Here is a 25,360-nt window from a genome sequence, read left to right as displayed (position 1 = left end):
GCTATTCTAAAAGCCTTTCAGGAGAGTTATGGTTTAGATATGAGGTTCCCCAAAAGCTTATGTCTGAGACAATGATAGAAGATTTAGAGGTAAAATGATTGATTTATGAGAACCTTACACCAATCAGCGAATTATTCCCCTAGTAGTGGTAACTGAAGGCTGGTGAAGTGTGGCTAGAGGAGGTAGGTCATTGGGATTATGCCTTCGAGGTATATATATTGTATCTGGCAAATGGGGTTTTTCTCTGCTTCCTGGAACCATGTCACCAGCTGTTTTCCTCTGTCACTCTTCTAATATGAGGTTTTGCCTTGCCTTGAGCCCTGAGGAATGGAGTCTACTGAGACCTCTGAAACTGTGAGCACCAAAATAAAGTTTTCCTCACAATTGTTCTTGTCAAGCCTTTTGGTTGCAGCAATGAAAAAGCTGACTTAAACAAGGAGTTTAAATGTTTATTAGTTGACCACCTACTTAATGGCCCTCTTTCTCTCTACGCCTCACCCTCCAACCACTGCCCTCTTTAAGAGACAATGATCTGACTGTGTTTGCCAGGCTGGTTTTGAACTCTTGGGCTCAAGCAATCTTCCTGTCTTAATCTCCTGACCATCTGAGACTACATACTTGTCCCTCCAGGCCTGGCTTAATCTCTGTTTTTAATTCAACTCTTTGTGGAGTTTGTGGGCTTACTTCACTGATGAAAATTTGGTATGTATTATTTATGAATGCAGTTCTGTTCTTAGGCTTATAATAGGCTTTGGTGAATAGATACTAAAGCTAAAAATATCTAAATGTGTGTTTTTCTTCTTGTCTCTGCAGGATGACGTAGCTTTGCCAAAGACTCAGAAGCTAAGCAGAAAATGAGCTTAACATCCTGGTTTTTGGTGAGCAGTGGAGGCACTCGCCACAGGCTGCCACGAGAAATGATTTTTGTTGGAAGAGATGACTGTGAACTTATGTTGCAGGTAATTGTGTCAGCCTTTACTATATGTGTCTACTCAGAACTTGGAATTAACATAAAATATTTTCCTACTCTATTTTGGAGAACAATAGTATTTAGATTTGAACTTTCTCGCTCTCTCAACTCTAGCTATCAGTACAATTATTTTTTCATCATCGAATTATCTAAAAATAAGTTCTAAATCTTGAGGATTGTATTTTGAAAACTGAAAGCTCAAAATAGAGTTTATTTCTAAGTAGAAGGTTTCATATTATACACTTTAAAAATAAGACTTCTAAATAATTTGTAAAATTAACCTACCTAACCTAGTAAATCTGAATTTTAATCATGCATATTTCTGTGATACTAGTTTTACTGCTTCTTTTAAAGATGCTTATTATGATACCTACTAATAGTTTTACAGATTGTTGATTTTTTAAATGTTATTTTTATATATAATTTTAACTGTTGATGAACTTTTATTTTATTCATTTATTTATGTTTAGTGCTGAGACTCAAACCCAGTGCCTCACACATGCTAGGCAAGCATTCCACCACTGAGCCATAACCCCAGCCCATGAGATTGTTGATATTTTTAAAAAATTAAGTTCTATTATGTATATTTGTTTTAAAACATGATGTGGGATACTTACAGATAGTAATTAATATATCCATCCTCTCATATAGTCATATTTCTGTTTTTATAAGGGCAACTAAAATCTACTTATTTTTTATGAATTCCATATACAGTACAGTTTAATTACCAGTAGTCCTCATATTGTGCATTAGGTCTCTAGACTTGTTTGTTTTACACGTGTACTATTTTGTATTCTCTGACCTGTGTCTTCCCATCTTTTAACCCCTTTCCTCAGCCCCTGGTAACCACTGTGTTTTTTGTTTGTTTTGTGTGTGTGTGTGTGTGTGTGTGTGTGTGTGTGTGTGTTTCCATATATGAGTAAAAGTCATGTAATATTCTTTCTGTATCTGCCTTATTTCACTTAGAATAGTATCCTCCAGACTCATCATCTGTGTTGGGACAAATATCAAGAGCTCATTCTTTTTTATTATGTATATGTACATGAGCATGCAGATATTTTTGCAAAGTGGTGATTTCATTTCTTTTGGGCATAAGCCCAGAAGAATTGCTGGGTCATATGGTAGTTCTATTTTTAATTTCTTTGAAACCTCCATACTGTTTTCCATGTGGCTATAGCAGTCTACATTTCTACCAACAACATTTAGATTCCTTTTCCACATCCTTGGTAGCATCCTAAAGAATATGAGATGGTGATCTTAGTGGTTTTGATTTACATTTCTGTAATGATTAATGATGTTGAACACCTTTTCATATATTTGTTGGCCATTTTTATGTCTTTTTTGGAAAAATGTGTATTCCAGTCTTTAGCCCGTTTTTTTTGTTATTGTTGTTTGTTTGTTTGTTTGTTTTTGGTGCTGGGGATTGAACCCAGGGCCTTGTGCATGCGAGGCAAGCACTCTACCAACTAGCTATTTCCCCAGCCCTTAGCCTGTTTTTTAATTGGGTTCTATTTCTACTTTGGGTTATATGAGTTCTTTATAAAGTTTGGATATGAACCCCTTGACGGATACTTGATTTGTAAATATTATTTCCTAATCCGTAGGCTTCCATCTCATTTTGTTGATTGTTTACTTTGCTGTGCAGAAGACTTTTATTTGTTGTGGTTCCATTGATTTATTTTTACTTTTGTGACCTGAGTTTTTGTTAGGATATTCAAAAAAATTATTGCCAAAGTGAATGTCCAGGAGCATCTTCCCTATATTCTCTTCTAAGAATTTTATAGTTTCTTGACTTACATTTAAGTCTGTTTGATTTTTGCATATGATGTACAGTAGGGTGCAGTTCATTCTTTTGTGTGTAGAAATCCGCTTTCCCAGCACCATTTGTTGAAGTCACTATCCTTTCCCAATTGTGTCCTATTGGTACCATTCTTAAAAACTAGTTGACCATATATGCTTAGATTTATTCCGGGCTCTCCATTCTGTTCCACTAGTCAACGTATCTGTATACTATTTCCTCAGTTTTTCTTGAGCACTCACTAGCTTTTTAATATAATTGGACCCTTATATTACAAAAAAGTAAAGCATTACTTAGGATAAGTCACGATCTGGAAGCCACAATATTAAACTGGAATACTTTAGACTCCCCCTTCCCTTTTTTTTTAAAGAGGATGTGGGATTTGGGAGAAGGTATCATTCATGTTAAAAGAATGTAGTGGAATTACTATTCTCAGAGGGAAAGCCAAATTTTACTTAAAAGAAGGAAGTGGAAGATAAACCATCTATGAAGAACTTTGGAACAAAGAGTAGTTTCTTTTTTTTTTTTTTATTGTAAACAAATGGGATACATGTTGTTTCTCTGTTTGTACATGGCGTAAAGGCATACCATTTGTGTTATCATAAATTTACATAGGGTAATGTTTGATTCATTCTGTTATTTTTCCCTCCCCCCCACCCCTCTCACCCCTCTTTTCCCTCTATACAGTCCTTCCTTCCTCCATTCTTGCCCACCTCCCTAACCCTAACTCTAACCCTAACACTAACCCCTCCCACCCCCCATTATGTGTCATCATCCACTTATTAGAGATATCATTCGTCCTTTGGTTTTTTGAGATTGACTTATCTCACTTAGCATGATATTCTCCAATTTCATCCATTTGCCTGCAAATGCCATAATTTTATCATTCTTTATGGCTGAGTAATACTCCATTGTATATATATATACCACAGTTTCTTTATCCATTCATCAATTGAAGGACATCTAGGTTGGTTCCACAATCTGGCTATTGTGAACTGAGCAGCTATGAACATTGATGTGGCTATATATCTCTGAAATATGCTGATTTTAAGTCCTTTGGGTATAGGCCAAGGAATGGGATAGCTGGGTCAAATGGTGGTTCCATTCCAAGTTTTCTAAGGAGTCTCCACACTGCTTTCCAGAGTGGCTGCACTAATTTGCAGCCCCACCAGCAATGTATGAGTGTACCTTTCTCCCCACATCCTCGCCAACACCTGTTGTTGCTTGTATTCTTGATAATCGCCATTCTAATTGGGGTGAGATGGAATCTTAGGGTGGTTTTGATTTGCATTTCTCTTTCAAGTAAGGCATACTCTACAGAGTGCAGTGCACAGCCTTGGGAAGAAGGTCTTCATAAGAAGTAAAAGTCAAGAGGAAGGAGGCCTAGACTCTTGTAGAGAAAAGTATGGCAAGTGGACAGTGAATGGATAGCCTTACATTCTTAGTAGAAGCTTTAGGTGACAGGAATAAAAGCCCTGTCAAAAGACTGTCTGTGATTTAAGATTGGATCAGCTAAGGTTTTTCCATTACTTGATGAAGTAAGCAGTTTTTGTTAAAATTTAAATTATGTTTCTGACTGATTATTAAATATTTATTGAAATATCTAAATGGCCTGTGAAAATTGTAATGTACCTTCTCTCAATTTAGTTTAAAGAGGAATTGTGAACATGATCATCCATAAATAAAAATGGTTTTATTGCTTATGTGGTTAGATATCAATAACATATCCTTCCTACATTCTCAGTTTTTCTTGACTACTTACTAGACTAGAATGTTATACAATCTTGCTTTTTGCCTTAATTCCTATTGTGGATACTGAACCACATTGATAATTTGAATAAATTTGATAACTGAAAAGATTTTGACTTTCTTTAAATTGGCTATTATTTTTTAACAGTTACACAGGTGAATTCAGAAGACTACTCTTGAAAAATTGCCACTTTATTTGTTCAATAAAGAAGTCTTTTTTTTCCTGATCCTACGTCACATCTTCCTCACTTCATAATACCCAGAGTTGGAAAGCTATCTTGACTCAGTGGCCTCTGTTCTCTTATGTGTTAAGTGTTTTCTTTTGTGTAGGTGTTCGTTTATTTACTATCATAGTAAGAAATGGTAGAATAAAGTGCAGAGTTTCAGGTTTCAAGCTAGTTTTGAGCTTTGTGAAGAAAGTATTCCTAAATGATTTCCTCTCAACCATTTTTTCCTCAACGACATTTTTATCTCAATCCATGTTTGACCACTCCCTGCTGTCATCTCCTGGCTCTGTGAGTAGCTACTTAGATCCTTTATTCCCACATCTAACAATAACTTTAAACTTTCCCTGAGAATTTTCCTTTTCTCAACTATAATTAAAATTTCTTCCCTTGAATTTCAGTATAGTGTTCAAAGAACTTCTACTGTTCCTGTGTACTCTCTTCTTCAGAGAGAGATTCTTTGTGATGATTTGGTCTATTTATTTAGAGCCTAGCCTATATTTATTAGTCCTTTCTCTGTACCTATAATAAAATATAAATAAAATAAAATATCTGAAATTGGGTAATGAATGGAGAAAAGAAACTTATTTAACTCAGTTTTGGAGGTTCAAGAGCATGATCCTGATACTTAACTTGGCTCTGGTGAGGGCCATTAATAGAGGAGTACGTTAAGAGAGAAGGAGAGATCACATGGTGAAAAAGGAAACCAGAGAACAAGGAGAAGCCACTCTTGCTCTTTTATAACAACCTACTCTCATGGCGAAGTAACTGAGATCCCACAAGAACTACTTAATCTCTTTTGATGGTGATGTTCTAATGACCCAGTCAGTCTCCCAGTATAGGAACCCTTGGGGAACACACTCAAGCCATACCCAAATCATTGCACTGCATATACTTAACTCTCACTCCTCTTAAAACTTAGGCTAGAACAACTTCTTCAATCTACAGTAAGGTGAAATTATTTTGTTGGATGGTACATTGCTTCTTATCACCGTAAGAACTGAATTTAGCACTTTATTAGTTTACATAGAGCAAAATTTTTAAATACAACAATGAAAACTAAATTGAGGTTTGGATGGTTTTTAGATTTAATTTATTTTACTCTGGTTATCTATAAATAGGAACATTTTATAGTTAATTGTAGTTTTCCATAGTATGTGTTTTTTTTAACTAAACTGTAGGGAAGTAGCAGTAAGACCACTATTCATAGAATTTCTTTTAATTCTAAAATTACTTATTTGTTCTAGAGCATTGGGATTCTAGAGAAAACCTAACCAAGCCAAAATGTACCTTTAAAGCTTTCAAGAACAAGCATGTATGATGAATATGTACATTTTCTTGACAGGTTGTTTTAGATAACATTCATTCTTTCTTAAAGATAATTTAATACAGAGTTTTATATTCTAAAAAGAAAGACTAAAACTGGGTCAATATCAAATGGTAAGCCAACTGAGGAAGGGACTTTTTAAATTTTATAACAAAATGGTTATAAAAGGGTATCATTTTCAATTAAGATTTGCCTTTGTTATTTTAATCCACTTCTGACTTCATTTTTTAAAATCTTGGCTAGAAGTTAGACTATTGTTTGCTGTAGTTGAGGTGGTAGAGGCTAACATTTTCTGTAATGTTTAGTTTTTGCCTCTCTTGTTGTCTTTGAGTTTTCAGACACTTCTTGTTAGAGTCTGAACTTTGCAGTTGTTTTATAATCCTTTTTTTTTTTCAATTGTAAACAAATGGTGTACAACTTGTTTCTCTGGTTGTACTTGAAGTAGAGGTGTACTGTTTGTATAATCATACATTTATAGAAGTTAATGATGTTTGATTCATTCTGTTATTTTTCCTTCCCCCCACCCCTCCCACCCCTCTTTTCCCTCTATAAAATCCCTCCTTCCTCCATTTTTACCTCCCTCTCCCACCCCTCCATTATGTATCATCATCTGCTTATCAGCGAGATCATTCATTCTTTGGTTTTTTGGAATTGGCTTATCTCACTTAGCATGATATTCTCCAACTTCATCCATTTGCCTGCAAATGCCATTATTTTATTATTCTTTATGGCTGAGTAATATTCCATTGTGTGTGTGTGTGTGTGTGTGTGTGTGTGTGTGTGTATGTGTGTGTGTATATATATATATCACAGTTTCTTTATCCATTCATCAATTGAAGGGCATCTAGGTTGATTCCACAATCTGGCTATTGTGCATTGAGCAGCTATGAACATTGATGTGGCTGCATCTCTGTAGTATGCTGATTTTAAGTCCTTTGGGTATAGACCAAGGAATGGGATAGCTGGGTCAAATGGTGGGTCCATTCCAAGTTTTCTAAGGAGTCTCCACACTGCTTTCCAGAGTGACTGCACTAATTTGCAATACTTCTTAATTTTTATAAGTGTGTTTTTGAATCCCTGTTGAAGTGATGCTAAGGTTTGGAGGGAGGGGAAGGGGAGGCATTCTATAATGCTATGATTAGCTTTTAGTCTTTCAGTGAGGTTGTGATCTTTTCTCTGCATCCTAAAGTGAAATAGAAAAGATAGAGGGAATTTGGAGTTGGGTATTTCCATCCTCCCATGTTGATTAGACTCTGATAAAATAGTTCTTTCCTTGAGCATAGGGTTTTGATTGGAACAGAATGCTTTGGGGGTATTCCAGATTGGTTGTTTTGTCTGTCACCCTGTTGGAAGCATAAGATTTTTTTACTATCTTTACCTCAAGATCCTATGGGACTTTGGGAAGTGTATGATTTAGGTAAGTGATGACCTCACTAAGGCTGTGCTCCCAGAAAATTTTGTATCTCAAACTGTTCCACATTCATCCTGAACAATTAATTCCTTAACCTTTTAAGTTTTCTTAGTAGTTATTGACTCCAACTGTGAGTTCTCCTCCTGGCAAGCTATTTTTCTCTGCATTTGCTTGTCTGTCTACTGGCAATTTGCCCTCTGATGAAACTAAAGTGATTTTTGTTTTGTTTTATTTAGTCATTTGTTTGAGATGAGGATCTTACTGTGTTACACAAACTGGTCTTGAACTCATGAACTCAAGTTATCCTTCCACCTCAGCCCCCTCAGTAGCTGGGACTACTTACTATGTGCCACTACTGCAGCTTCTAAGAAAAATTTTTTTTTTTTTGTACCAGGAATTGAACCCAGGGTGCTTAATTACCTAGCCATATCCCCAACCATTTTTTAAAACTTTTATTTTTATGTATTTATTTATTTTGGGGGGACAGTTTCTCACTAAATTGCTTAGGGCCTAAGTTGCTAAGGCTGACTTTGAACTGTGGTCCTCTTGCCTCAGCCTCCTGAGTCACTGGGATTACAGGTGTGTGACTCTGTGCCTGGTTTAGGATTAATTTTGATTTTTACTTTATTCATTTTTCATTCGTGAGGGTTGAAGATATGGCTTCCGAGTTCTTTGCATATCAGACTAGAAACTGGAAGTCACATTTCCACATTTTTGATACTGCCTTTGCTTTTATATGCAAAGGTTCGCACAGTTGCTCTATAATGGTTATTGAGTTCAGATTCATTGGTTCTCTTCCTGTGAGGATACTGATAACTTCTTTCAATTACAGTTTTCATAGGCTTGTAGTACATTGTTTAGATACTTTCATCTGTAGACAACTCACCAAGCTTTGGAGTATGTCTGTGTATATATATACTTTAAAAGACACTTCAAAGCAACTTTCAAAAAGCATAGTTTGTCATTGCAATTCCTCTCTTTTTCAGTTTTTTTTGCTCTTAGAGCTCACTCAATCAGTTTTAGAACCCTCATTTTAAGTGAAAATTATTTTATTCAGAAAATTACCCTTTATGTTCCTTTTTCTTTCAATTCCTTATATAATTTATAATTTTTAGTAATGAATGTAAAAAATTTTAAAGAGTAAACCTTTTAGCAGTAAGATACATAAAAAACAATAATACACATGATTTCCATATAGTATTTTCAAATTATAAAAAGAGGGGCTAAGGTTGTGGCTCAGTGATAGAGTGCTTGCCTAGCATGTGTGAGGCCCTGGGTTTGATTCTGAGCACAACATACAAATAAATGAATTAAAAAAAAATCCATCAACATCTAAAAAATTTTTTTAAAAAAATTATAAAAAGATTATAATTTGATATATCCAATAAAGTCAGCTGATTTAATTTTTTTCAGACTTCTAATGTGAATATAGTAGAAAGAATATTTTAAAACTTTGGCCATTTTTCTCTTCAGGGAGTGATGTCAAATTTGTGTTGTATAGTAACACCTAAGCCACTTTTACTTCAGTGTTTTCCTGTTTTACCTATTGTCCTATTAACATTAGATATTAGCCAAATATCTCTTGTTTGGTATTTATGCTAGTATTTTTTGTATTTATTAACTTTAAAATTTTCTTTCAGTCTCGCAGTGTGGATAAGCAACATGCTGTAATCAATTATGATGCCTCTACAGATGAGCATTTGGTGAAAGATTTAGGCAGCCTAAATGGGGTAAGTTAACAGGTTTATATTTGTTATGTTTGAATATTTATTTAATATTATAAGAAGACAGTTGAATTTCATTTCCTATTTTTATTAAATTTTCTTATTCTTTAGTTTGAATTTAACTTTTAAATGCTTGCTGGACACATCACATTTGGGGGGCCATGTAACAGAATATGAAATTAGCACATTTTCCTAAGAAATTAAGCCATACATATAGGAATTAAGAAAGTGGTTAATTGTCCTATCTATAATGATTAAAGATTTCATTAAGAAGATGGGAACTAAGCTTTACCTTACTGTATAGCTGCACTTTATGTGGGAAAACATTATAAAGTCATGTCAGTAAGGATGCAGAAAACATTATATGGGTTCACTTTTTAGAAAATAAAAATGGAAGGGTGGTATGGTGACAGATCGTATAGAACCTTCTATACTAGGGTTAAAAACAAAGTGAAACACACCCATTTATCTTAACAAATGTAGAATATTATCTAAGTACCAGCTTCTTTGGCTTTATACTTTTAAGAAAGATACTTTTGTGTTACTGCAATTAATTTTTTTTCTCATTTCTTCATTTGATCTTACTTCATTTGGCAGAATGTAAATAGCCACAGAATATAAGTGAATGCTGAAGTATTGAATTATTTTAATTTCTTAATTTTTTATGCATTTGCTAACATAAGCAAATATAATATTGTTCATATCTGTGTTTTTGAAATTCTTTTTTGTATTTGTGGTGCTGGGGATTGAACCCAGGGTTTCAGGTATGCTGGGCAAGCACTCTGCCACTAAACTGCATCCCAGCCCCTCGAAATTCTTAAAATAAATTTAACAGAAACTAAATCTCAACTACTTCAAACTGCTACTACTTTTCAAAATATGCATTAAACATTATATGAGTAAACATATGCAAACATTTGGCAAATGAGGTAAAACATATTTTTCCTGGTCTTAAATTGGTCTACTATTAAAGGATTTTTCTATTTTTTCTTTGAGACACATTTTTTTATAAGCACGTTCTGTTGGTTTATTCAAACCTTTGTTAACTTCATCATAGCACATAGAATTAAGTCAGCATTCCTCAACTCTGCCCTGAAATTGCTCACATTTGGCATTAGTCATCGTTTCAGATTTGTGGTTCCATACTTTCCCTTGTCATACCTCCAAAACAGTAGTTTTGTTTGTTTGTTTTACTATAACTCTTTCATTCTTCAAATAGATTTCCAAATGGATTGTTAGATTTTCTTCAGCCAAGTAGTTTTCCTGTCTTGCCCATTTATAAAAGTTTTACTTATTTTTAGAAGATAAGCTCAAATTCTACTTCTTCCTGAAAGGATCAAAGTGGGGGCTCTTATATTTATGAATATTAACTTCTGATGTTGCTGACATGCTTAAATATTAAAATAGGGACGGACAAATGTAGACACTGTTAAAATATGAGGCATGTATGTTACCAAGTTTGATTCCCAACTGCTATTTGTTAAAATCTCTTTTTTCCCTCTGTATATCCATAAACTTTTGTTTTAATCTCTTATTCTGAGTGTCTCATCAGCTTGGTGTTAAATCTGCTTTTATATCTCTGTTTCTGTATTGAATTATAAACTCCTGAATAGTTCATGTGCCTTTTGCTCCTGTAATTACAAACTCAGTGCCTAGCATAGGGCTTGCATGGCATGCAAACTCAGTGTTTTTTCTATGAAATTGAATTAATTTTGTATCCAAAGGACTTTAGAGAGAAAAAATTTAATCTACTTTTGGGCTGGGAATTGAGCTCAATAGTAGAGTATTTGCCTCACATGTGTGAGGACCTGGGTTTGAAACCCTAGCATCAGAAAAAAAAAAAAAAAAAGTGGCACAAAATTTTAATCTACTTCTATAAGTGGAATATTTAAATATTTTATCAGTGTTATAAATTCTTTCTATGTATATATTTAGTTGTAGATGGGCACAATACATTTATTTATTTATTTTTATGTGATGCTGAGGATTGAACTCAGTGCCTCACATGTTAGTCAAGCGCTCTTACCACTGAGTCACAAACCCAGCCCCTAATGTTATAACTTCTGTCTTTAAGGCTAAAAAGTTTCATCTTGACTACAAGGCTGTTCTTATGTGTCTTTATATTATTATTTTGTGAAATAAAATAGGAGAATTATATCAATAGTCTTTTGTCTTTAAAAAATGTTATGATCAAATATGAAAATTATTTAGTGTTGGTTGTTTAAAAATCAGATGAAATATGAACTTCTAGACTGACATTTCTATAATTTGATTATACTCAATTTTATGAAAGAATCACTCATAGAGAGCAACTTTTGTATTTTAAACTTGAATTAGAAAGGACTTGGATTTGAATCTCAGGTGTGTAGTTTTTCAGTTGTATTACTTGGAACAAAGGAGTTAATGTCTTCAAAATTTCCTCATGTAAATTGGTATTGTATCCTAAAGTGTGTAAAATGTAGAATTGAAATTTATGAAAAGTGAAGATGTAATACAAAATTTATCTTTTTTCAGTTCTAAAATAGTGAAATGATAATTCCTACTCTGTAGTATTGTCACAAGGATTAAATGTGATAGTACATGTGTGTGCTTATTATAGAATCTTAAAGCATTAAACAAATGATAAATTTACTCTTACCTAATTGACAGCCAAGAAACATGCCAGAAAGGACTTTGGTAGACAAACAATGTCAGAATTCTATCAACTACTAGCTATCATTCATTTTATTCATAAAACATGTAGAATACCATTTATAGCCTGTTTACTCGTTTAATTCTGGAATTTTGAGCATCAGGTTAGAAAAAGTAATTTCAGCTAGAGGGAGACTGCACCCCCAGTCGCTCCAGAACCCTGGAGTTAAGAAGGGGAGGCATTGAGAGACTCGGACTGAAATAGAGCCACAGGTGAGTCTGCCCACTGGGTAAAGCTCGGCCCGGGTGGCAGGCCCAGATAGAGGTGGCTTATCGGAGCCGGGCAGGGCAGCTAGAGTCTTCCACAGGCAGCCCTGCGCACTCCAGCGGTGGGCCCCGCCCACACAGCCAGCTTCTCCAGGTTCTCAGAACGGAACTGGCCCGCTAGTGAGAGCCTTTCTGACCAGAACAAGCTCCGAGTCCCGGAGCCCCTGCAGCACAGCGTACTCCGGCAACGAACCAGCGGAGAGCCGCGATCAGCAAGCAGCCTCTGGGATTAGGGCAGGGCAGCCAGAGACCTCTTCAGGCGGCTCTGCCCACTCTGGCGGCAGGCTCTCTTCACGGGGCAATCCAAGATGGCGGCCTAGAGGGAGACTGCACCCCTAGTCGCTCCAGAACCCAGGAGTTAAGAAGGGGAGGCATTGAGAGACTCGGACTGAAATAGAGCCACAGGTGAGTCTGCCCACTGGGTAAAGCTCGGCCCGGGTGGCAGGCCCAGATAGAGGTGGCTTATTGGAGCCGGGCAGGGCAGCTAGAGTCTTCCCAAGGTAGCCTTCCACACTCCGGCAGTGGGCTCCTCCCACACGGCCAGCTGCACGGCGCAGGCCCACAGTGAGAGCATTTCCGCACAGAGCCAGTTCCAAACCGTGGAACCAGTAGGGGGCTAGGGGCAGTTTTCTTCGGATGAGCTGCTTTATCAGATTCCTCCAAGACATCAGGCTACTGAAGGCTGGGAGGTGATACACTGGAAATCTACCGGGACACTATAAGCCAGTAGCGGAAAACTGCAATATCTCAGGGTCCCACTGACAACTGACCAATATGAGAAAACAAGGGAAGAAAATGTCCCAAACAAACCTAGATACTACATCAATAAAACCCAATGACAGCACAGCAGAAGAAATGTCAGAAAGGGAGTTCAGAATGTACGTAATTGAAATGATCAGGGAAGCTAATGAGGAGATGAAAGAGCAAATGCAGGCATTGAAGGAGGAGATGAAAGAGCAAATGCAGGCATTAAATGATCGCACCAATCAACAGTTAAAAGACCAAATACGGGAAGCAAGTGATCATTTCAATAAAGAGTTAGAGATACTGAAAAAAAAACAAACTGAAATACTTGAAATGAAGGAAACAATAAACCAAGTTAAAAACTCCATAGAAAGCATAACCAATAGGATAGAACACCTGGAAGACAGAACCTCAGACATTGAAGACAAATTATTTAATCTTGAAAGCAAAGTTGGGCAAACAGAAAAGATGGTAAGAAATCATGAACAGAATCTACAAGAATTATGGGATATCATGAAAAGGCCAAATTTAAGAATTATTGGGATTGAGGAAGGCTTAGAGAAACAAACCAAAGGAATGAACAATCTATTCAATGAAATAATAACAGAAAATTTCCCAAATCTGAAGAATGAAATGGAAAACCAAGTACAAGAGGCTTATAGAACTCCAAACATACAAAATTACAACAGACCCACACCAAGGCACATTATTATGAAAATACCTAACATACAAAATAAAGACAGAATTTTAAAGGCCGCGAGAGAAAAGAATCAAATTACATTCAGAGGGAAACCAATAAGAATATCAGCAGATTTTTCAATCCAGACCCTAAAAGCTAGAAGGGCCTGGAACAACATATACCAAGCCCTGAAAGAAAACGGATGCCAACCAAGAATCTTATACCCAGCAAAACTTACCTTCAAATTTGACGAAGAAATAAGATCCTTCCATGATAAACAAAAGCTAAAGGAATTTACAAAAAGAAAGCCAGCATTACAGAACATTCTCAGCAAAATATTCCATGAGGAAGAGATGAAAAACAACGATGCAAATCAGCAACAGGAGGCGCTAGCCTAAAGGAATAGCCAAATAAAGGAGAAACCAAATCATGTCAAAAACAAATATGAGTCAATTGACTGGGAATACAAATCATATCACAATAATAACCCTGAATGTTAATGGCCTGAATTCATCAATCAAAAGACACAGACTGGCAGATTGGATTAAAAAGAAAAATCCAACAATATGCTGCCTGCAAGAGACTCACCTCATAGAAAGAGACACCCATAGACTAAAGGTGAAAGGATGGGGAAAAACATACCATGCACACGGACACAGCAAAAAAGCTGGAGTATCCATCCTCATCTCAGATAATGTGGACTTCAAACCAAAACTAGTCAGAAGGGATAAAGAAGGACATTACATGCTGCTTAAGGGAAGCATAAATCAGCAAGACATAACAATCATAAATATCTATGCCCCGAACATTGGCTCATCCACGTACGTCAAACAAATCCTTCTCAATTCCAGAAATCAAATAGACCACAACACAATAATACTAGGCGATTTTAACACACCTCTCTCACCACTTGATAGATCATCCAAACAAAAATTGAATAAAGAAACTATAGATCTCAACAACACAATCAACAATTTAGACTTAACGGACATATATAGAATATACCATCCAACAAAGAACGAATACACTTTCTTCTCAGCAGCACATGGATCCTTCTCTAAAATAGACCATATTTTATGCCACAAAGCTACTGTTAGTAAATACAAGAAGATAGAGATACTACCTTGTACTCTATCAGATCATAATGGATTGAAATTAGAAATAAATGACAGAATAAAAAACAGAAACTTCTCCAATACCTGGAGACTAAATAATACACTATTATATAATGAATGGATAACAGAAGACATCAGGAGGGAAATTAAAAAATTCTTAGAAGTAAACGAGAACAAAGACACATCATATCAAAATCTCTGGGACACTATGAAAGCAGTACTTAGAGGAAGATTTATTTCATGGGGTACATTCAAAAAAAGAAGTAGAAATCAACAAATAAACGACTTAACACTACAGCTCAAAGCACTAGAAAAAGAAGAGCAGACCAATACCAAAAGTAGTAGAAGACAGGAAATAGTTAAAATCAGAGCCGAAATCAACGAAATCGAAACAAAAGAAACAATCGGAAAAATTAACAAAATAAATAGTTGGTTCTTTGAAAAAATAAATAAAATTGATAAACCCTTAGCCACACTAACAAAGAGAAAGAGGGAGAAAACTCAAATTACTAAAATTCGGAATGAACAAGGAAACATCACAACAGACACGAGTGAAATACAAAACATAATTAGAAGCTATTTCGAAAATCTATACTCCAACAAAACAGAAAACCTCGAAGACATCAACAAATTTCTAGAGACATATGAATTACCTAAACTGAAAGAGGAGGACATAAACAACTTAAATAAACCAATTTCAAGCAATGAAATAGAAGAGGTCATCAAAAGCCTACCAACAAAGAAAAGTCCAGGACCAGATGGGTTCTCAGCCGAGTTCTACAAAACCTTTAAAGAAGAGCTCATTCCAATACATCTCAAACTATTCCATGAAATAGAAGAGGAGGGAACCCTACCAAACTCGTTCTATGAAGCCAATATCACCCTGATACCTAAACCAGACAGAGACACATCGAGGAAAGAAAATTTCAGACCAATATCCTTAATGAATATTGATGCAAAAATTCTCAACAAAATTTTAGCAAATCGCATACAAATATATATTAAAAAGATAGTGCACCACGATCAAGTGGGTTTTATCCCAGGGATGCAAGGTTGGTTCAACATTCGGAAATCAATAAATGTCATTCACCATATCAACAGACTTAAAGTTAAGAATCACATGATTATTTCAATAGATGCAGAAAAAGCATTTGATCAAATACAGCATCCCTTCATGCTCAAAACACTAGAAAAAATTGGGGTAGTGGGAACATTCCTTAACATTATAAAGGCCATCTACGCTAAGCCCATGGCTAATATCATTCTAAATGGTGAAAAACTGAAAGCGTTCCCCCTAAAAACTGGAACAAGGCAGGGATGCCCTCTTTCACCGCTTCTATTCAACATCGTCCTTGAGACTCTAGCCAGAGCAATCAGACAAACCAAAGAAATTAAAGGTATACGAATAGGAAAAGAAGAACTCAAACTATCCCTGTTCGCTGATGACATGATTATATATTTAGAGGAACCTGGAAATTCCACCAGAAAACTTTTAGAACTCATAAGTGAATTCAGTAAAGTAGCAGGTTACAAGATCAATGCTCATAAATCCAATGCATTTTTATACATAAGTGATGAATCTTCAGAAAGAGAAATTAGGAAAACTACCCCATTCACAATAGCATCGAAAAAAATAAAATACTTGGGAATCAATCTCACAAAAGAGGTGAAAGACCTCTACAATGAGAACTACAGAACACTAAAGAAAGAAATTCAAGAAAACCTTAGAAGATGGAAAGATCTCCCATGTTCCTGGATAGGCAGAATTAATATCGTCAAAATGGCTATACTACCTAAAGTGCTATACAGATTCAATGCAATTCCAATTAAAATCCCAATGATGTACCTTGCAGAAATAGAGCAAGCAATTATGAAATTCATCTGGAAGAATAAAAAACCTAGAATAGCTAAAGCAATCCTCAGTAGCAAGAGCAAAGCAGGGGGTATTGCAATACCAGATCTTCAACTCTACTACAAAGCAATAGTAACAAAACGGCATGGTATTGGTACCAAAATAGACAGGTAGATCAATGGTACAGAATAGAGGACACGGACACAAACCCAAATAAATACAATTTTCTCATACTAGACAAAGGTTCCAACAGTATGCAATGGAGAAAAGATAGCCTCTTCAACAAATGGTGCTGGGAAAACTGGAAAACCATATGCAATAGAATGAAATTAAACCCCTATCTCTCACCCTACACAAAACTCAACTCAAAATGGATCAAGGACCTCGGAATCAGACCAGAGACCCTGCATCTTATAGAAGAAAAAGTAGGTCCAAATCTTCAACTTGTTGGCTTAGGATCAGACTTCCTTAACAGGACTCCCATAGCACAAGAAATAAAAGCAAGAATCAACAACTGGGATAGATTCAAACTTAAAAGCTTTCTCTCAGCAAAGGAAACTATCAGAAATGTGAAGAGAGAGCCTACAGAGTGGGAGAATATCTTTGCCAACCATACCTCAGATAGAGCGCTAATTTCCAGAATCTATAAAGAACTCAAAAAGCTCTACACGAAGAATACAAATAATCCAATCAACAAATGGGCTAAGGAAATGAACAGACACTTCACAGAAGAAGATGTACAAGTAATCAACAGATATATGAAAAAATGTTCAACATCCCTAGTAATAAGGGAAATGCAAATCAAAAACTACCCTAAGATTTCATCTCACCCCAATTAGAATGGCGATTATCAAGAATACAAGCAACAATAGGTGTTGGCGAGGATGTGGTGAAAAAGGAACACTCATACATTGCTGGTTGGGTTGCAAATTAGTGCAGCCACTCTGGAAAGCAGTGTGGAGATTCCTCAGAAAGCTTGGAATGGAAACACCATTTGACCCAGCTATCCCACTCCTTGGCCTATACCCAAAGGAGTTAAAATCAGCATACTACAGAGATACAGCCACATCAATGTTCATTGCTGCTCAATTCACCATAGCCAGATTGTGGAACCAACCTAGATGCCCTTCAGTTGATGAATGGATAAAGAAACTGTGGCATATTTATACAATGGAATATTACTCCGCAATGAAGAATGATAAAATTATGGCATTTGTAGGCAAATGGTCGAAATTGGAGATTATCATGCTAAGTGAGATAAGCCAATCTCAAAAAACTAAAGGACGAATGATCTCGCTGATAAGCGGATGACGACATATAATGGGGGGTGGGAGGGGCTAGCATTAGGTTTAGGGTTAGGTTTAGGGTTAGGGATAAGGAGAGCGGCAAGAATGAAGGAAAGAAGGACTGTGTAGAGGGAAAAGAGGGGTGGGAGAGGTGGGAGGAGGGGAAAAATAAAATAAACGTCATTACCCTATGTAAATGTAAAAAATAAATAAATAAATAAATAAATAAAAAGAAAAAGTAATTTCAGAAGTGTATGTGGGGGTGCATGGTAAGTGGTTATGAGCCCAGTATTAATTTTTACTAGTGATGTAACCTTAGACAAACTAATTTCTCTGTTCCTCAGTTATAAAAAATAGAAGCAATAAAATGGTACCTCAGACTTTGTTGTAAAGATGTAAATAAGTTCGTTTTAAATACTTAGAACAGTACATAGAAAACATTTAATATGTAAAAGTTATTGCTATTATTTTAGAAAGCAACTAAGACAGATTTGGCATATAGCCTATGTACTTTTTATTAAACACAGTTATATTTTAAAGAAAAATACTTACCAATTATCTCAACTTAAAACTGTTCACTTCCACTCCTGCACCCTTTTATGCTATCCCCCATCCTACTCCCAAGGGACCTAAAATTATAATTTGTTATTGCCACATTTCACCAAAAATATAGTCATTAATAAGTGAGAGGAAGCTGAAACTGGTTCTTTTGCTAATGTTTTAGTGGATCATTTTTCTGCAATTCTGATAAAGCCTCTCTTTCTGTCGGAACCCTTGTTTGCAATCAGTTTTTCCTACCTTCTTCCACTGGACCACTCACCTCTTTGCTAGATGTCATGGTTTCTACCCTATCCTTCCTGTGCATTCCAGCCCTGCCCTTTGTTACTCTTGTCCCTCATTCCCCTAAATGTTCCAGATCTTGCTATGTCCCCTTTTTACACTGGAGTTTCTGCCCAACATTAGACCAATGTGATATAGAGTAGAGAATGGTTCGCACTAGAATGTGTAGAAGAAGGCTCAGCAAAGTGACTGAGGTGTGGATTGTGCTTCTGGCCACTACATTCAGTTTCCCAGAATATTATTATAGTACATGGTGATGTGATCAAATGATGTTGACACAGAAACAAGACTTATTTTTTCCATATGAAATGTATTACTATGCTTCTTACCTCATATACTAAAATGATTTTCCCCATTGTCTTTGAAAATTTCTCTTTTGTAATGTTAGACCTTCAGGAGACTATTTTTTCCCAGATGTTTTCACCTGCACTTCTGGGAAATGAAACTTGTGTCTGACTTCTTTCCTAAGTTTTTTTAGACCTTAAGGAATATTTCTATCATAAATCATTGCATGTTAAAATTGTGTTTCATGATCTCTGAAAATTGTTCAATACCTATGTTAAACACATTGTAGGTGCTTTATATTTAAGAAAATTGAACAGTCTTAAACTTTAAAAGGGTTTGATAGGTCATCTTATGCCTTTTGAGTAAATATGGTATTTTATGTTATTAGAGGCAGTGATCAATAAAATTGGCTCATTAATTTCCATTCTTTTACAAAATGTACCTAGTTATTACCTACATACCAAATATCAGTAAATTAATGTTTTCATTTATTAATATTTTCTTTTATTTTACTTCATTTCCCACAGCTTTTCTAGTTTATAATTATATCTTATTTTGGTAAACTCAAAATGTGAGTTTTAAAACACTCTGAAATGTTTATTTTGGAAATGAGCCTAAAATTAGAATTTATAAATCCCCAAAACCTTTGAATTTTCTTTGTGTTACCATTTTAACCTTTCTGTCTGTAGTATTGGGAGCTTCTGATTTGAGATTATTTGTAAATCATGCTAATGTGTGATCTAGTTTTAGTGGTATTCACTTGTTTCCATATATCTGTGATTGGAATTTAAATTGCTACCTTTTCTAATTTTTTGATAGAAATAAAAAAATAATTTTATGATGTTACAAAGAGCTAGTTATACGTAGAAATTTAAAAATATGACCATAATAACATAACATAATCCTTTTATGTACTTTTCTGTGTATCACTCAGGGCACTTCTAGGCTTATTCACTATGGAGGGAACCTTCCAAAAAAAACTATATGGCCATCTCAAATAAATTAGAATAGGGGGGAAAAAAGTAGAATTAAAAAGGAAAGAACACAGTAACTTTGTTTTAGTTTACTAAAGAACCTTGTTGAGTGATTATATGGTGTCTACACTCTAGGCCATTGAGTATTACATTTGTTCTGTGCTCTATAATTTTAACAAATTCTAGGTCTTCAACTCGCAGGATGCTAGGAAAAGTAATCTTCACTGTTTAGCATCTATGTCCAGTGGACCCTTTATTTTATGTATATTTTTTCAAGTCTTTTAACAAATAATTTACAAGTATAAGTAAAGGATAATAAAAACAACTTGAAATTCCAATAAATAATTACGCACAATAAACTCAAACTTATATTCCTTATTTTCCTGGGTTTTAAAGGTACATACTAGACAAAATGGGTAATGTTCTTAGAATGTAGCTAACTGGTCATCACTTGTCATATATTCACCTGGAATATATATCTCTTTTTAAAACGTTGAATCCAGATGTCACGTCCATTTCTGGTTGATTCTACCTTATTATTCTGGTGGTTCTTGCTTTTGCATGGTCAAAGGGTATTTTTTTTTTCCCCTGACTGAAATTTATTTTAGTTTATTATTTTTTTATTGTAAACAAATGGGATACAGGTTGTTTCTCTGTTTGTACATGGCGTAAAGGCATACCATTTGTGTAATCATAAATTTACATAGGGTAATGTTGTTTGATTCATTCTGTTATTTTTTTCCCTTCCCCCCCACCCCTCCCACCCCTCTTTTCCCTCTATACAGTCCTTCCTTCCTCCATTCTTGCCCCACTCCCTAACCCTAACTCTAACCCTAACACTAACCCCTCCCACCCCCCATTAGGTGTCATCAATCACTTATTAGCGATATCATTTGTCCTTTGGTTTTTTTGAGATTGGCTTATCTCACTTAGCATGATATTCTCCAATTTATCCACTTGCCTGCAAATGCCATAATCTTATCATTCTATATAGCTGAGTAATATTCCATTGTATATATATACCACAGTTTTTTTATCCATTTATCAATTGAAGGACATCTAGGTTGGTTCCACAATCTGGCTATTGTGAACTGAGCAGCTATGAACATTGATGTGGCTGTATCTCTGTAATATGCTGATTTTAAGTCCTTTGGGTATAGGCCAAGGAGTGGGATAGCTGGGTCAAATGGTGTTTCCATTCCAAGCTTTCTGAGGAATCTCCACACTGCTTTCCAGAGTGGCTGCACTAATTTTCATCCCCACCAGCAATGTATGAGTGTACCTTTCTCCCCATATCCTCGCCAACACCTGTTGTTGCTTGTATTCTTGATAATCGCCATTCTAATTGGGGTGAGATGGAATCTTAGGGTGGTTTTGATTTGCATTTCTCTTATTCCTAGAGATGTTGAACATTTTTCCATATGTTTGTTGATTGCTTGTAGATCTTCTTCTGTGAAGTGTCTATTCATTTCCTTAGCCCATTTGTCGATTGGATTATTTGCGTTCTTGGTGTAGAGTTTTTTGAGTTCTTTATAGATTCTGGAAATTAGTGCTCTATCTGAAGTATGATTGGCAAAGATTTTCTCCCACTCTGTAGGCTCTTTCTTTGCATTGCTGATAGTTTCCTTTGCTGAGAGAAAGCTTTTTAGTTTGAATCTATCCCAGTTACTGATTCTTGCTTTTATTTCTTGTGCTATTGGAGTCCGGTTGAGGAAGTCTGGTCCTAAGCCGACATGTTGAAGCTCTGGACCTACTTTTTCTTCTATAAGATGCAAGGTCTCTGGTCTGATTCCGAGATCCTTAATCCATTTTGAGTTTAGTTTCGTGCATGGTGAGAGATATGGGTTTAGTTTCATTCTGTTGCATATGAATTTCCAATTCTCCCAGCACCATTTGTTGAAGAGGCTATCTTTTATCCATTGCATATTTTTGGCCCCTTTGTCTAGTATGAGAATATTGTATTTATTTGGGTTTGTGTCCGTGTCCTCTATTCTGTACCATTGATCTACCTGTCTATTTTGGTACCAATACCATGCCGTTTTTGTTACTATTGCTTTGTAGTAGAGTTGAAGATCTGGTATTGCAATAACCCCTGCTTCACTCTTTCTGCTAAGGATTGCTTTAGCTATTCTGGGTTTCTTATTCTTCCAGATGAATTTCATAATTGCTTGCTCTATTTCTGTAAGGTACGTCATTGGGATTTTAATTGGAATTGCATTGAATCTGTATAGAACTTTTGGTAGTATGGCCATTTTGACAATATTCATTATTCCTATTCAAGAACATGGGAGATCTTTCCATCTTCTAAGGTTTTCTTTAATTTCTTTCTTTAGTGTTCTGTAGTTCTCATTGTAGAGGTCTTTCACCTCTTTTGTGAGATTGATTCCCAAATACTTTATTTTTTTCGAAGCTATTGTGAATGGGGTAGTTTTCCTAATTATTCTTTCCAAAGATTCATATTTATGTATAAAAGTGCATTAGATTTATGTGCATTGATCTTATATCCCGCTGCTTTACTGAATTCACTTATGAGTTCTAAAAGATTTCTGGTGCAATTTTCTGGTTCCTCTTAGTATATAATCATATCATCAGCAAATAGGGGTAGTTTGAGTTCTTCTTTTCCTATTCGTATCCCTTTAATTTCTTTGTACTGTCTAATTGCCCTGGCTAGAGTTTCAAGGACGATATTGAATACAAGTGGTGAAAGAGGGCATCCCTGCCTTGTTCCAGTTTTTAGGGGGAATGCTTTCAGTTTTTCACCATTTAGAATGATATTAGCCATGGGCTTAGCATAGATGGCCTTTACAATGTTAAGGAATGTTCCCACTATCCCTATTTTTTCTAGTGTTGTGAGCATGAAGGGATGCTGTATTTGATCAAATGCTTTTTCTGCATCTATTGAAATAATCATGTGATTCTTGACTTTAAGTCTGTTGATATGGTGAATTACATTTATTGATTTCCTGATGTTGAACCAACCTTGCATCCCTGGGATAAAACCCACTTGATCGTGGTACATTATCTTTTTAATATATTTTTCGATGCAATTTGCTAAAATTTTGTTGAGAATTTTTGCGTCGATGTTCATTAAGGATATTGGTCTGAAATTTTCTTTCCTCGATGTGTCTCTGTCTGGTTTAGGTATCAGGGTAATATTGGTTTCATAGAATGAGTTTGGGAGGGTTCCCTCCTCTTCTATTTTATGGAATACTTTGAGAAGTATTGGAATGAACTCTTTAAAGGTTTTGTAGAACTCGGCTGAGAACCCATCTGGTCCCGGACTTCTTTGTTGGTAGGCTTTTGATGACTTCTATTTCATTACTTGAAATTGGTCTATTTAAATTGTGTATGTCCTCCTCGTTCATTTTAGGCAATTCATATGTCTCTAGAAACCTGTTGATGTCTTTGAAATTTTCTATTTTGTTGGAGTACAGATTTTCAAAATAGCTTCTAATTATGTTTGTATTTCAGTTGTGTCTGTTGTGATATTTTCTTGTTCATTCTGAATTTTAGTGATTTGGGTTTTCTCTCCACTTCTCTTTGTTAGTGTAGCTAAAGGTTTATCAATTTTGTTTATTTTTTCGAAGAACCAACTATTTATTTTGTCAATTTTTTGTATTGTTTCTTTTGTTTCAATTTCGTTGATTTCAGCTCTGAGTTTAACTGTTTCCTGTCTTCTACTACTTTTGGTGTTGGTCTGTTCTTCTTTTTCTAGGGCTTTGAGCTGTAGTGTTAGGTCATTTATTTGTTGAGTTTTACTTCTTTTATTGAATGTGCTCCATGAAATAAGTTTTCATCTAAGTACTGGTTTCATAGTGTCCCAGAGATTTTGATATGATGTTTCATTGTTTTTATTTACCTCTAAGAATTTTTAAATTTCCTTCCTAATATCTTCTGTTATCCATTCATCATATAATAGCATATTGTTTAATCTCCAGGTGTTGGAGTACTTTCTGTTTTTTACTCATTGATTTATTTCTAACTTCAATCCATTATGATCTGATAGAATACAAGGTAGTGTCTCTATCTTCTTGTATTTGCTAACATTAGCTTTGTGGCATAATATATGATCTATTTTAGAGAAGGATCCATGTGCTGCTGAGAAGAAAGTGTATTCGCTCTTGGTTGGATGGTACATTCTATAAATGTTCGTTAAGTCTAAATTATTGATTGTGTATTGAGATCTATGGTTTCTTTGTTTAATTTTTGTTTGGAAGATCTGTCCAGTGGTGAGAGAAGCGTGTTAAAATCACCTAGTATTATTGTGTCATGGTCTATTTGGTTTCTGAAATTGAGAAGGATTTGTTTGACATACATGGGTGAGCCACTGTTTGGGGCATAGATGTTTATGATTGTTATGTCTTGCTGATTTATGCTTCCCTTAAGCAGAATGATATGTCCTTCTTTATACCTTCTGACTAACTTTGGCTTGAAGTCCACATTATCTGAAATGAGGATGGATACCCCAGCTTTTTTGCTGAGTCCATGTGCATGGTATGTTTTTCCTCCATCCTTTCACCTTTAGTCTGTGGGTATCTTTTTCTATGAGGTGAGTCTTTTGCAGGCAACCTATTGTGGGATCTTTCTTTTTAATCCAATCTGGCCGTCTATGTCTTTTGATTGATGAATTCAGGTCATTAACATGCAGGGTTATTATTGAGTTATGATTTGTATTCCCAGTCATTTGGTTCATTTTTTAAATTTTATTTATTTTTTGACACCACTTGGTTCCTCCTTTATTTGACAATTTCTTTAGGATAATTCCTCCCTTTGCTGATTTGCTTCTTTGTTTTTCATCTCTTCCTCATGGAATACTTTGCTGAGAATGTTCTGTAATGCTGGCTTTCTTTTTGTAAATTCTTTTAACTTTTGTTTATCATGGAATGATTTTATTTCATCGTCAAATTTGAAGGTAAGCTTTGCTGGGTATAAGATTCTTGGTTGGCATCCATTTTCTTTCAGGGCTTGTAAAATGTTGTTCCAGGCCCTTCTAGCTTTTTGGGTCTGGATTAAAAAATCTGATATCCGTATTGGTTTCCCCCTGAGTGTAATTTGGTTCTTTTCTCTCACAGCCTTTAAAATTGTCTTTATTTTGTATGTTAGGTATTTTCATTATAATGTGCCTTGGTGTGGGTCTGTTGTAATTTTGTATGTTTGGAGTCCTATAAGCCTCTTGAACTTGATTTTCCATTCCATTCTTCAGATTTGGGAAATTTTCTGATATTATTTCATTGAATAGATTGTTCATTCCTTTGGTTTGTTTGTCTAAGCCTTCCTCAATCCCAATAGTTCTTAAATTTGACCTTTTCATGATATCCCATAGTTCTTGGAGATTCTGTTCATGCTTTCTTACTATCTTCTCTGTTTGGTCAACTTTGTTTTCAAGGTTAAATATTTTTTCTTCAATATCTGAGGTTCTGTCTT

At 35.4% G+C, this 25,360-nt stretch overlaps 1 protein-coding gene across 8 annotated transcripts in view; it reads left to right on the top strand.

The window, feature by feature from the left end:
- Positions 1 to 25,360, top strand: part of Cep170 (centrosomal protein 170) — a 131,881-nt gene that overhangs the window by 31,010 nt on the left and 75,511 nt on the right. For all 8 annotated transcript variants that reach the window (XM_047520483.1, XM_047520487.1, XM_047520482.1 and 5 more), the window contains exons 2-3: positions 814 to 959; positions 9,120 to 9,209. In XM_047520483.1, the coding sequence (XP_047376439.1) occupies positions 855 to 959; positions 9,120 to 9,209 (195 nt within the window). In that variant the 5' untranslated portion in view covers positions 814 to 854. The remainder of the gene's footprint in view (positions 1 to 813; positions 960 to 9,119; positions 9,210 to 25,360) is intronic.

Source organism: Sciurus carolinensis, chromosome 12 (assembly GCF_902686445.1).
Source record: "Sciurus carolinensis chromosome 12, mSciCar1.2, whole genome shotgun sequence".
Classification (NCBI taxonomy): Eukaryota; Metazoa; Chordata; class Mammalia; order Rodentia; family Sciuridae; genus Sciurus; species Sciurus carolinensis.
Note: the sequence above shows the minus strand (reverse complement) of the source record. Positions and strands in the feature narration are given on the sequence as shown.